We start from the raw sequence: 14,854 nt of genomic DNA, 5'->3' as shown, positions 1-14,854 counted from the left end.
GAAAAAAGGGCATAGAAAGCGTTGCTTTATAAAGGAATCCTGTGTTTGAAGGTGTACATTTGTTGCACTGAGGTATTTAGGTACACTTCGCTGTTTCAGTGTACAATTCTGTAGAGAACAGAGCTGGCAACGGGCACATCTGTGGTAGTAGTACGGATGGGGCTACATATAAGGTGATTCGTCATACGAATGCTGCCCCATGTGCGAGCTATTCCTCTCGCATACGACTGTCAAGTCCGGGTAGGTTCACCCAGAAAGCTTCGCTTCGAAAATGCAATGCGCCCAGTAGGAAACAATTATAGTTTAAGTAGGAATGGAATGTTCTCCGTTCTGATGACCTTCTGCATGCAGAGTGCACGTGGCTGTGGCTGTGCTCGTCCTGAATGGACATATTTGAGGTGACATTATTGCACTACATAATGGCGAAACAATTTTATTTGTAGGTTCCCTGTTACAAAATAACAGGCTTGGCAAATGAGGTCAAGGTGGCTTCAGTGTCTCGCGAATGCCGTTTGGATATTTCTTGCAGCTCCATGTCTTTCACTATTGGCATTTTCTCTTGACGTGCCCTGCGCTGAAGAGCTTTGCCGCCAGTGTAACCTGCAAAAGCAACAAGATGCTTGAAGTGCTGAAAGCTGATACTTCCATTAGGAGAACATTATTAATGTCAATAAAATTTACATTTTGCAGTCGCATGTTTTCAAGCAGAGTATGACATGCGCATTGGAATTGGGGCAATGCTTCCAAAGAGAAATGCAGGTTAAATACAATTAAACCTCGATATAACGAAGTGGTAAAATTGGCAATTTGTTTCGTTACATCGACATCTCGTTGTACTAAAACTCGACCTTTAACGCAAATAAGTACAGTCGCCGGTCGATTTTTCTTGCACGGAAAGGGGCTGCAGAATGTTCCGAATTATCGGGCAATTGAAAAAAGCAAGTTTGAAGGGGAAAAATATTCATTTTGATAAATTTGGGAGTCGGCGACGAATGATACCGTTTCATGACACGTACGTCGACGATATATTCACAGCGGCGGTACGAATTGAGCGAAGCCAGCCACGCTTTCTCGTGCACTCCGCCTCTGCGGCTGATAGCGTCGCTCGCACTGGGACGACGCTATCAGGAAGAGCGTCGGCAGCGGGCAGGGAATGCTTCGTCTGCGTCTCGCTCCAACGGGTCACGGAAACTCAAGATTACACGACCTGAACGCGCGGCAAGACAGCTTACATGGAGCCACGCCGTCTCGGCACGCCCACTCTTTGCGCACGCGGCAGATTACCACTAAAGCAGGTTGCATGGCTGCGTATGCGCAGCCACGGCCGAGAAGCGCGCCAGCTTAACCCTCACCCCGCCCCTCGCGCGCGTTTGATCGCGTTACCGCGAGCGAGCCCCCCCCCCCCCCGCCCCTTTTCCTTTGCTTGCACGGGAAGGCGTCACTCGTGAAGTCACCATTGTCTTGTCTTGCCTACGGACACTTCACTCGCACCTAAAGCATACAGTGCGTGGTGCGTGAAAGGATCTTATCGCACTTCGACTTTACACGGAACATGATGCGGCTCCACTCCGGCGGTCGCTCTTGTCGCGCGGCGCGCGATTTGGGAGGTGCCGTTTGCAAGCGGCCGTTTATAATTCAATCGTTTGACCATCTGCGTCCGCGGAAGTTTCCATTCATTGTCTCGGCATTCCTTTGCGGCGGCAGTGAGATGTTATATTGAAATCGCATACAAACACACTTCGTGAAATTGATGTTCTAAATACATGGTGTTCTACGAACTAGAGGTTATGAGAAGTTACATACTTCGTTGTATCAAGAATGTCATATGTAAGTTCGTTATATATAGGTTTAACTGTACTACAGACTACAGGCTCACATTACAGGGCTGCTGATAACAATCTTGGTTGCACCACCGTGCAGCAATGACCATGCAGTGAACATTACTCCAGATGCTTCCAAGGTTTTCCAGCTTGACCAACAAAGAGCAAACTGGCTCACGCTAGTAAAAGTGGAGGTACATGGCAAGAACAGATATGGGCAGAGACTATGTTATGCCATTGCTATAGATAGTGTGACGAATATGCCAAAGGCATAGTGTGGTGGCAACATCCTTACAGCTGATAAGTGACACCACAGGCCTAAAAAGCAATGAACTATGCAATCATGTGCTGCCTATCAATGGTTTTATACACTACCTTTTTCCATGCTTGCTTTAGTGAGTTGGTAACTGTATGCTCTCTGTGTCATAAAGAGATGGTGATAGTGGCTTGATAAAGACACTTGCCCCACAGTGAGCCGGAAACAAACGGCATGACAGCTGCATTTAGCACAGGGTGTCTCAATACGCTACCTTTGGACAGTGCATCCAGGCGCTCTAGCCTGGCATTTCAGCTTGTTTTCTGGGCGAAAGTGGCTAGAATTCACTACTACGCACAAATGAGCAGCATCAGCTTTTTACCAGTCTGCAAGCAGTTATGAACTCTTTGGATGATAGGCTGCAATCGTTTGTCTGAGTATTGGGTTAGAAAGTTACAGTATAGTCTAATTACTACTTTGAGACATATCAAAATGTATGCCACTATGGTAATTGTGAATGCACGAGAATAGCATGCATTTTTTTAAAAGCTTGTGTTGAACAAATGCCTTTTGTGGAACATGTATGCACTTTATTAACAATGATTTACCTTCAGATGCACCACACAAACACAAGCAAACTTGGAACAGCAAAGACTGACAAGCAACACATTGTTTTCAGATCACCATGACTTTTTAAGATACCTTGCTGTTGTGGAATTAACTGCTTCAGGAACATGTCTAAATAAACTGTGTAAGACACACAGTGCACTAGATGATGATGTTTATGTTTGAGACTGCAGCTATCCCTGGTGCGTGGATCTGTTGTCACATGGTATTTTTAAAACTTCGTGAATTTTTTTTAGATGGATTGCCAAGGTGGCTTTAAATGCTGTTATCGGCCATCTCTCGACATGCTCCACAACTTTTGCATTGACGCCTTATCGATTTGGTCAGTTAGATAAAATTTAGTCAAATAAAATTAAATAGTTATGGCAAAACAATGTATAACCAATTAAACTTAACTGAATAATTATTTGTGCAAGATGAAGAAAATGCTCATGACTAGCATGAACAATGTCCATCAGCATACAGTGGTCACTGCTTGTGTAAAGCTGTTATTTAATTGGTGGCCACATTGAGTTAGGAGAGCTGGTTTAAGTCCACTGCAGGGCAAATGCATCACACATAGATATCCAGCTTACTAGACATGGTAAATGCACATCATGGCATGTGTGGTTTTGACTACCTATCAGCTGTTATCACTGATACACAACTACCCCATTTAGTGCTAATCTAGTAGCAGTAAGCTTAAACTCAAATTGCCACGAATCTTCTGGGTTCGTGGCAAAGCAAGTAGCACTTTTGTTGCCTCAGCTGTGCTATAGATGGAAACATTCTGTGGTGCTAAAGGGAAAGCTACAATGGCAGAACTTCTGCGCCAGTATCAGGTAATCAGCCCATGACGTGCTCATGATGAACAGCAGTAGACTTGTGACATAACAGGCAAAGATAAGTAGAGAGAACATATCTCCTTTGTGTCCACATAAGCAGTATGGACAGGTTCACAGGAGGAACACTTTCTTCTGCACCATCGCCAGAGAGAGTCACCACGCCACAACTAAACTCCGCTACAGCCCCTGTACAGCAGCTACTAAGACCAGGAAAGTCAATGCCCTCACTGCTCATCACAGTTCTTTAATGCAGAGCTTTAGCACACCAACAATGCAGTGGAAACGGGCCACACTGGATAAACTTGCAGCTTTTTCTCTGTAATAAAGCAGGCCAATTACAAGGTGAAAGCGACAGTAAGATGGTTACCTAGCAATCCAGCACCAAGTGCACATCCCAGGGCCATTTTGGTGCCTAACACCAGGCCTACGGGACCCCCCAAGGTCAGGCCCACTAAGGCTCCTGTTACTGGCAGCAGAGCCCTGCGCAGCTTAGCTGCATGTGACAGATGCGTTACGCCACGTGCCACTTGCTCATCAGCATGCGTTACATTGTCCTCTATGGTCTCGACTTTCTCTCGCTGGGCCTGCACAATACAAACACAATTCACTGATGAATGGATAGCTGCTCACGTGGCCCCAAACCAAGAAAGGCATGGCAGCTGAAGCAATGATCACACTTACTTTTTTATATATTTTAAAAGAAACACATAAGCCAAGAGGGACAGGGCCAAACTACATAACGAAGTGAAAGTTGTTAAAATGGAAAGTGTCCACTTCAAATATTAAGCTGTTGTCTTCTCCATGAGATCCGCCACAACGGGTGCCAAACTGGTAATAGGAAGTCGGAAGGCATGCTGTCTCAATGGGCATACCTCTTCCAAAAAATTGAAAATGTAGTGTGCTTATCAGTTTAGGTGCCATAATATGGTGCCACCAATGAAATAAAAAAATTGGCTCCTAAAATTTGCACTAAACATGCTGTAGATGTCTTAAAGGCAAAAAAAAAAAATTCAAGGATCAGGATGGGATAAAAAATTATGACTGTTATAGGATTCTACAATATAGCAATAATTGTCACGAATACAATGATAGTCAATAAGAATACACAGTGAAGGCAAAATTCGAAGAAAAGGCAAGAGGACCCGACACGAAGCACCTCACTATATATGGAAAGTAAAAAAAAGAGAGAAAGGAGAGAGCTGTGGTAGATTTGTTCCAACCTTGCACAACCACAATCCAAATTCCGGCAAAGCAGAGTTTCATGCTAAGAGGCTGTGGCATCCAGCGTGATAACTTCTTGACAGAGGCGTTTCCAGTTTCAGTGGAATCTTCTTGCAGCCTTTGTGAACACTCCTGACCACCTTCACACACAGGCCAAACCAGAGCTGTTGTGTCAGCACGAGAAGTGTTGAACGTATGACACCTCACTATCAACACTCTCAAATAACAGCCCTCAACTTATAAAGGCACTTCCAATGGTTGATTCAAAACATAGAAGGCCTCCTGCATATGTGTGCAAAGCTAAAGAAGTGGTGCAGCCAAATAAGGAGAAAAACAAGGCAGCAGAAGAGCAAGCAAGGCATACATAGAAAGAAGGTTTAGTGAATGTGAATGCATGAATGATATGCATGTGCAAAAGGAGGAGGTATACTGAGTGCAGAGGGCGATTCAGTTAATTCATTCTTATGCCTGATTCTGAGCACAGGACAGCTGGACTTTTTATACAGTGCCATATTTTTATGCATCTGTTAGTGGCAGTGGTTCCTGAGGATGCAACAAAGGATGTGCGGCACTGCTCCTCTCCTTGTTAAAATTGCACTGAAGTAATCGGCCATGTAATTCAGTATTTCAGAGCAAAAGTAATGTATACTTACATAAACGAGGTTGCTGAAACTGCTCACCAAGTCATGAAGATCATGTAGGTCCTGCAATGACAACGATAAAAATATGGTGGTATAATTACCACCATCTTTAGGTGAGGCTTATACAGTGCTGACTAATGGTCATGTCCTGTGCTACAGAGATCTCCCAGATAAGAAGCAATACGGGGTACAATTCTTAATCCATAAGGACATAGCAGGCAACATTGACGAATTCTACAGCATTAATGAGAGGGTAGCAGTATTCATAATCAAACCTAATAAGAGGTATGGATTAAAGATAGTACAAGCTTATGCTCCAACATCTGGTCATGATGATGATGAAGTAGATCAGTTTTATGAAGATGTTGAATTAGCGATGATAAAAATGCAAACATAGTATATTGTAGTAATGGGCGACTTCAATGCAAAAGTGGGGAAAAAGCAGGCTGGTGAACAAGCAATTGGCAACTATGGTGTCGATTTTAGGAACGCTAGAGGAGAGATGCTGGTTGAATTCACAGAAAGGAATAAGCTGTGAATAATGAACACCTTCTTCAGGAAGCGTAGCAATAGGAAGTGGAACTGGAAAAGCCCTAATAGTGAAACAAATGAAACTGGTTTCATACTTTCTGCCGATCCCAGCATAGTGCTGGATGTAGAAGTGTTAAGTAGGGTAAGGTGCAGTGATCACAGGTTAGTGAGGGCTAGGATTCACCTCAATTTGAAGAAAGAAAAAGTAATATTGGTCAAGAAGAAGCAGGCCAACCTAGATGCAGTACAGGTAAAAGCAGACAAATTCAGGCAGGTACTTGCAAGCAAATATGAAACCTTAGAACAGAGAGATGAAGATGACATAGAGGTAATGAATGAAACCGTAACTAGGCTGGCTTCAGAGGCAGCAACTGAAGTGGGAGGTAGGGTACCAAGGCAACCAGTAGGCAAGCTCTCTCAAGTAACAAAGGATGTAAAAAAGAAATGACAAAGAATGAAAGTGTCCATCTCAAGAGATAAGACAGAATTCGCAGAACTGTCAAAACTGATCAAAAAGGTTAAAATTAGTGATATTCGAAATTATAATGTCAGAAAGACTGAGGAAGCCATAAAAAATGGACGCAGCATGCAATCAGTAAGAAGGAAACTTGGCATAGGACAAACCAAGGTGTATGCACTGAAAGAGAAGCAGGGTAAAATCACCAGCAATCTCGAAGGTATAGTAATATCAGCGGAAGAATTCTATACTGACCTGCGCAGTACCCAGAGGAGCCATGATACCTCCACTAGATGTAGTAATGAACAGGCTGCAGAGCCTCCTCCTATAACTAGCGATGAGGTCAGACGGGCCTTGCAAGACATGAAACGGGGAAAAACGGCAGGAGAAGATGGAATAACAGTTGATTTAACCAAAGATGGAGGAGACATATTGCTTGAAGAACTGGTGGCTCTCTATAAGTGTTTATCGACTTCAGGGGTCCCAGAAAACTGGAAGAATGCAAACATAATACTAACCCAGAAAAAGGAAGATGTTAAAGAATTGAAAAATGATAGGCCCATCAGCTTACTCCCGGTATTATATAAAATATCGATCAAGATAATTTGCAATATAATAAGGGCAACACTGGACTTTAGTCAACCAAGGGAACAGGCTGGCATCAGGAAGGGATACTCTACAATAGAGCACATCCATGTCATTAATCAGGTAATCGACAAATCCACAGAGTACAATCAGCCTCTGTATATGGCTTTCATAGAAAAAAAGGCATTTGACTCAGCAGAGATACCAGCAGTCATAGAGGCATTACGTAATCAAAGAGTACAGGCCGCTTACGTAAATATCTTCGAAAATATCTACAGAGATTCCACAGCTACCTTAATCCTACACAATAAATGTAGGAAGATATCTATAAAGCATGGGGTCAGACAAAGAGATAAAATCTCTCCAATGCTATTCAGTGCGTGCTTGGAAGAAGTATTCAAGCTAATAAACTGGGAAGGCTTAGAAGTAAGGATCGATGGTGAATATCTCAGCAACCTTCGGTTTGCAGATGACATTGTCCTGTTCAGCAACACTGGAGACGAGTTACAACAAATGATTGAGGACCTTAACAGAGAGAGTTTAAGGGTGGGGTTGAAGATTAATATGCACGAGACAAAGATAATCATGAACAGCCGGGCAAGGGAACAAGAATTCAGGATCGCCAGTCAGCCTCTAGTGTCTGTGAAGAAGTACTTTTACCTAAGTCAATTTCTCACAGGGAACCCTGATCATGAGAAGGAAATTCACAAAAGAATAAAAATGGGTTGCAGCACATATGGCAGACATTGTCAAACCTAACTGGAAGCTTAGCATTATCATTGAAAAGGAAGGTGTATACAATCAGTGCATTTTACCGGTGGTGACATATGGGGCAGAAACTGGGAGACTGACAAAGAAGGTTGAGAACAAGTGAAGGACCGCGCAAAGAGCGATGGAACGAAGAATGCTAGGCATAACATTATGAGACAGAAAGAGAGCAGTGTGGATCAGAGAGCAAACGGGTATAGTCAATATTATAATTGACATTAAGAGAAAAAAATCGAGCTGGGCAGGTCACGCAATGTGCAGGTTAGCTAACCGGTGGACCATTAGGGTTACAGAATGAGTGCCAAGAGAAGCGAAGTGAAGTCGAAGACGGTAGAGGACTAGGTGGGGCTATGAGATTAGGAAATTCGCGGGCACTAGTTGGAATCGGTTGGCGCAGGACAGGGGTAATAGGAGATTGCAGAGAGAGGCCTTCGTCCTGCAGCGGACATTGAATAAGTTTATGATGATGATGGTGAATTACTCCCCCCCCCCCCCCCCCCCCGAAAATGAACTTCATCAAATGTGACCATTAGGTAGTAGAGAAGATTTAAAAAACACATCCTGGTAAGACCATAGCTCCACATCTCTTATGCTCATTTTACCACCTGCTTTCTTACTACTACTTTAAATTTTTATTTCAAACAATTTCTACAACTTGCCTGTCATAGTGTAGTTTTGCTTTGTCAGCTGGATTACTTCTAGTTGACATTACTTGCATGAGAAACCACAGTGTGAGATTGCAAAAGTTGCACATTTCCTTACTGTAATCATCATGTTGCTGCACTTAAGAACGTTAACAAAATTGCTTGGCATGTGCAAATAATGTTGCACATGCCTCATAAAGGTACTGCATAACCCCAATGTCTTTGTATAGTTCAACATTATAGGAAGCGCACAAAGAATGCAAACAAGGGTCACATCCTGTCCCCTAGGTAGAAGTGCCTCAGAAATTGCTGAAAAACTTACAAATTTCCTGTAGTTAAAAAAAAAAGGAAGACTTGAAAGCTGTTTAAGGATACACACTGAAAAAGAAATGCCTAGATTTCAAAAATTACAAATTGAAAATGCTGGTCTTTACCTAAAAAGAACAATGCTGGCTTGCTTTCCCGCACATTTTCACTATGCCTTAAAGCTTTCAAAACTCAAGAGCTGTATGGTGAAACTTTTTTTAACACTGCCATGTTCAAATCTCTCACTCAACCAAATTAGTTTTTAAATGTGGTGTGACATTACCCTCTTTAGCGAATTCCACGACTTAGAAGCAGCTGTGTTGTCAGGAATATGTTCAATGTAAATTTTCTGCTGTCCCATTGAAACATTGTCTGGTGAGGGCACGTCAACTTCGGGAATAGTGGCAGGTACGACTTCAAGCGAGGACGTTTCAGGCCTTGCAAAGAAGTCAACCACCGGCCCAGCAGGCAGGCATACTTCTGGAATGATAGAAAGCAAGTGAAAAGCATTTTAAAGAATACGTCAAAATAAAAACCACCCTACAACCATGAATTTACCTGTAAATGAGCGCACCTGCTCAAGTGTTGCCTCTGAAGCTGGTCGCACCAAGCGCTCAAACTGCAGCAGGTCATTTGGGTCTACCTGGTTACTTAGTGTTTCCAGCTCATACAGCACAGCCTTAAGCTGCTGAACAGTAAGACATGCTTTGACTTGTGCATCATGTAGTTTCTCCCACTGTTTCAGTTTCTGGCACTGAAAGGAAAATAAATATAAACATTTACTAAGTTAGTCTACAGCTGTCCAAAAATGTTTTCAGAACACACAACATGCGAAAATCTAAATTTCCCTGCAGGTTGAGCTTAGCACCCAGAATTTGGCAGGCAACACACAGCTGGCACAGTTATTTATATAATGCACATCTCTATTTCTGGTTGCTTGATTAGGCTGCAAAGAAATTAAGCGTTTTGGCGACTTGTGCAATTCAAAAGCTTTTGTGGGAAAGGATACCTATATGCAAAATTATTGCGTCGGTACAAAAATTTGTGCTGTGCTGTCCTTTGAGTGCTGGGTGTTTCGGTCATTTCTGCCCACTGTGTGCCGGAGGTTTTTCTAAAATGCATCATATTCAATTTCTAGGGAACAAATTAGCAGGCTTTAGATCCAAATGGTATTGTTCAGTATCTTGCTGAACATTTAACAATATTTCTCGATCTGGGTAATTAAACAAAAATGAAGAGTTATGCTCTGAGTAATTAAACAAAAATTAAGAATTGTGCTAACTAATGATTTCACCACTCTGTCACTAACAATATCGCATGAACACACCTCATGTCGATATCTGAGTCCACCAAACCAGACTCAATGAGATGCTGTTGGATATTTCTACATCATTCAAAAACCACATGGGCATTTTACACTGGTATACCATGTCAGAACCCATGCAACTTTAGTTTAACCAACTTGTGTAAAAGGTACCACAAATACAAAGTGGTTTCATGTTTGGAAATAATCTTGGGAAAGGCAGAGAATGAGCAGAGATTGTGACAGGTTTACTCAAGCACAGCTAAGGATGCGCACAGGCGTTCAGAGGAGTTGACTCAGGCATGGCACCTAAAGGGTTAAAACATTAATTTTTTTAGACTAGTAGTGGTAGTGTCCGCTGCAATGGGGAGGGGGGGGGGGGGTCCTCTGATACACTGAAGAATGGTTGAGCAATGGACAATCAATGCTGCACTGTATTGTGAGTAATTCAGCAAACAGAGGAAGCCGTTGAATAGAAGTGCCCAAACTGGCACGGTGGTCTCATTATTCAACATGATGCACATATTCGCAGTGCAAAAATGGGCATATTAGCCATAGATGTGTTGAACTGAGTTCTTTTCCCCCCATCCAGCCTATTAAACAAATGTTTCTTCTCTGGACAACCACCTGTCTTGCTCTCTGTCAAACGTACTCTTAGGAACAGCCTTCAAGAATGGAGGAGCTCCAGAATTACATTGACAACTTTTTTAGCAAAATCTGACATTTTTTTTTCAGAGACAGTATTGAAGGCTTTACCAGACATAGGGAATACATCATGAACAGGGGTGATAGGTAAATGAATGATCCTAAAGTTATATTTCCTGAGAATAAAATTTTTCTGTGATAGAGAAAAATGAACATATGCATTACCCCAATGCATAAACGAAATCCAACATCCCAAACAACTATTTTGCCTAATTTGGTACAGTATGTTCAAGATGGTGCTTTGTAACACGTAAGAGGGGGCACTAATTATGGACAGAGTTCTTTATTGCGCATGAAGCTTTTGTACACGAGAGTTTTTCAATTGTGCCAATATGGCTGAAATGGCAAAGAATTGAACCCACAAACATTTTTTTATTTAGTACAGTTATTGCTATAAAGCTTGAGGCTAAAATAGAGCTTTGTTTACTCTAAAACTGCCATACACTGCATGCAGGTTCCTATACTTATATTTCAAAGCAAGCAGCAAGGTATTGGCTTTTCTTGTTACATTTTATTCATTAGCTAATATCCTGAAATAATTTCTCTAACTGCTTGTACCACAGTGCACGAGTTGATGGGCTAGTTCGTTGGACATTAAGGCAGCAGTGCAGGCAAGACGAGGACACAAGAATGTGAAAAACAGAGGCCACAAGTGCTGAACTAAAAACCGAGTTTTATTGATGAACCGACATTTATAGGTACAAATAATCAGTTTCCTGAGCAAAAGAAAAGAACATCCTCAGAAAAAAAAAAAGAAATAAGTGATGGCATCTCTGGCCAATCATTGTTTATCAGAGTGTGTGGTCAGATTTGCTTTGTAGAACTGCACATTATGTATCCAATAGCGCAAGTGAAGGGCTGCTGACACCAGGTGGCACTTAGACAATATTTAATTATTGGAGTGTGAAGGTAAGTAGATAGAATGTGTTCATTTGTTACAGCACATTTTTTCCATATACTAATCTTTGGCAACAACTTTTGTGGAAAAGTTTATTTTACTTCTAAATTACAGCAAGATGCAGGTAACTAGCCATAATCTGAGCTTTTAACTACGTTATAGATCCTGAGTATTAGAATTAGACTCTTCCTGCAAGAAATTTGTGTTCAGTTTTATAATAACAACAACAACTACAACAATAATAATAATTGTTTAGTCAGGACACTGCAAATACACTTGCGCAAACTGCAGAGTCTGCTCAAAACATGCAAAGCAGCTTGGTTGGGGTTTAACGTCCCAAAGTAAGCTACGAGATGCACCGCAATGGAGGGCTCCGGATTAGTTATTTGAAATTGTGCTAGAAAACTGAAGTACGTGAATTTTTCCACATCTGGCTGGGTACGCCTACGTTTGGAGGGTGCAAAGAAGTTGTGCAATTTTTTATGCCAAATTACTCGATTGCTGTGCTACTTATCACTCTTCCAGTTCACAGCTCGGTTGAGACGTAAATAAGTAGCTACATGTAACAGCAGAATGACCGTATATTGCCAGTGGAAACTGTGACAAGCTTTCGCAAACGTATTAATTTTCGACCGGAATGCTCCCTTAAAAAAAAAAAAGAGAGAGAGAGAGAGATGAAAATGTGCAAGTCATGACAGCCACATTGCAAATGCGCAATTTGTAACCATGCCATATTAACTAGAAATCCAGAATATTACACTATGCATACTTTACTGCATTTATAAGGTTACAAGATGGTTTAGTCGCAAGCTGCTTCCTACATATTGGAAGTACTAAAGACAGTACTTTTACTGCACTTAAAACAAACGTGAAAGAAGGACACCAATAACATTATTACTCAACCTTGCGTGTTTCTGCAATCATTTCATAGCTCTCATAATTTACGTTAACCTGCAAACTGGTTCAATCACCAATCACAGCTCAAAATAAGAGCATTATATTTTAGTGCACATTAACTAACCTTTTCGATGACACTTCGCTGCTTCGAAAGAATGTCGAGGTGGTACGGAATCGCTACTTTAGTGATTCGGTGAACTGCAAGCTTTACTCTCCGTAGTGGGAACTTGACGCAAGGTCCCGTCGTACTTCCGTCACATGAGCCATCCCGTGAATTTGAATCTACCATTGCAATGCCCGAGTAAAGTATGTTGCTGTCTAGAACAGCGAGTCTGACAGTAGTCACACTGTGAATACAAATTCAACGAATGTCCAGAGTAATTATTTCCTTATCTGCAGAAGCATGAGAAAACTGCGTCGAATCATGTTGACCGGGCCAAAGAAGGTGCGAACGCGATTACCCGAAAATACACAGCGCAAGGACAGGAAAGCCTGTCAGGGACAGGAAAGCAGCCGGACGTGCTTATTGGAGAACATTCCGCCGCACTTCCTGTAAGCTTCGTGAGATGGCGCCACCATGCTACTAATAATAAAACCCTCAATTTAAGAGGAAGCTTTAGCTCGGGCCCAACTCCGACGCGGCCTATTCAAATACACGTAAAACGCAAAAACGTTTTTCTGAGATAACCCCTGGACAAATTTTAATGAAATTTATTGCATTTGAGAGAGAAAGTTAAATTCTAGTGGCTGTTGGAAGCGGAATTTAGATTTAGGTCCTGAATTTTGTTAAAAAAGATTTTCGAAAATTCGAAAGTTTGAAAAATATAGAAGCACGAAGTTTACAAATTCATAGCTCTGCATCAAGAATGGATATCGCGGTTCTGTAAACGGCATCCATTAGATCATTGAAAGCGAACAAATTAAATATGCCATTTTATATCTTACGTGATTTGGTTACGTTGTGTACAAGGAATCTGCAAAAGCTGTATTTGCATATTACAAATTTTTTTGAGATTCGTTTGTAACATATAAATTTTGTACGCTTTAGATACACTATTACATGCAATTCACAGAATCGTATTATCATTTTTCGTTGCTGAGTTACAGAGTTGTAAACTTTATAGTTTCGCTTCTTGAAAATTTTCAATTTTTGCCAATTTTTAATAAAGAATTGACGACCTAAATTAAAAATTCGAAACCAACAGTCACCAGATTTTCATTTTTTCCTTTTAAATGCAACTAACCTCGTCAAGTTTGGTGCAGGTGTTGCCAAGAAAAACGAATCGTGCGTTTACGTGTATTTAGATAAGAGCACCCGAGCTAAATCTTCCTCTTAAAAGTAACGCTAGTACACCATAGAGAAAGAAATGAGTACACTGCACCAACCACTTCCCTCCTCCTCTGTTCCACCCTCCCGCTCGGCATGGCTTCGATGGGGGCGCCGCCTATGTCGGATCTGCCGTAGCAGACGACGGCTAACGCGCTAGTGGAGGAAATCCGCGAAAAACTTCGTTCGAGCCCTGCGCAAAAGCTTTTGAGGCTAGATTTTTGCTTCGTCAGTCAGTAACTAACCATAAAAATTCCATGTTGGAATTGCGCAAAGAAATAGAGAAAAGGACCATTATTTAAGGCATAAAGCGTCCGCACGTAGCTTAAGCACGACGCATGCTCCTGGTGTGCTCAAACGCACGTAATTACCAGTTTCAACAAGTTTTTACCACGTGAAAGTATGTGAACGTGGTTTCGTAGGTTCATTTAGTATCTGCAGAATGCTTTGGTTCGGCCGGCTCGTGAAAGATTCCAACTGCCTTGGCTAAGCAATGCCTAGCATATGGGCCGCTTCTGCTTTGCGCCTTTTACAGATGTGTGCAGCTGATGAATGGGTTCCGGCGGCCATGAGCAACGTCTTAACACATAGACGGTATTGATAATGCGAATACGTGTCGGTAGTTTTCGCAGTGCATGAAATCGTTTTTTTTAATTTGTTTTATTTCTTGCAGTGCACGAGGTTGGACTTTAATAGCAAGAACGAACTTGATGGAAAACTGGACAGAGGTTCCAAAACAATTATCCCCCCCCCCCTATCATCAGTAACGCTGTTGTTGACGTTCTAATTTTATATCTGCGTACTGCGCGCGTCTGTATTCTTTTGCGTTGTAAGTTGTCGCTGGGAAGCAGTGTCCCTGTAACTGGAACACTATTTTAGAACTCTATATTAGAGACAGAGAGAACAAAAGAGCTGTACACATGGGTGTAATAAAGGTGCCCAAGGACTGCAACTCCTTCCGCACTCCATAATCAAAAACCGCGGAATTATTTGTCGCAAGAGATGTAAGGCAATGTGCAGTGCATATTTATTTATTTATTTGTT

The 14,854-nt window shown here is 41.9% G+C and overlaps 1 protein-coding gene across 1 annotated transcript; it reads right to left on the bottom strand.

Moving 5' to 3' along the window:
• Positions 1–417: 417 nt before the first annotated feature.
• Syx17 (syntaxin 17) lies at positions 418–13,008 on the bottom strand. The gene is made up of 6 exons (XM_065425859.2): positions 12,608–13,008; positions 9,239–9,434; positions 8,964–9,160; positions 5,402–5,452; positions 3,895–4,111; positions 418–600 (listed from the first exon to the last, which is right to left on the bottom strand). Exons 1-6 carry the CDS (start codon positions 12,770–12,772, stop codon positions 452–454), a joined length of 975 nt encoding a protein of 324 aa, XP_065281931.1. The 5' UTR covers positions 12,773–13,008; the 3' UTR covers positions 418–451.
• Between the last annotated feature and the right edge of the window lie 1,846 nt (positions 13,009–14,854).

This window comes from Dermacentor albipictus, chromosome 1, assembly GCF_038994185.2.
Source record: "Dermacentor albipictus isolate Rhodes 1998 colony chromosome 1, USDA_Dalb.pri_finalv2, whole genome shotgun sequence".
In the NCBI taxonomy this organism is placed as follows: Eukaryota; Metazoa; Arthropoda; class Arachnida; order Ixodida; family Ixodidae; genus Dermacentor; species Dermacentor albipictus.
The sequence above is the reverse complement of the archived record's forward strand: the minus strand, read 5'-3'. Positions and strand labels throughout refer to the sequence as shown.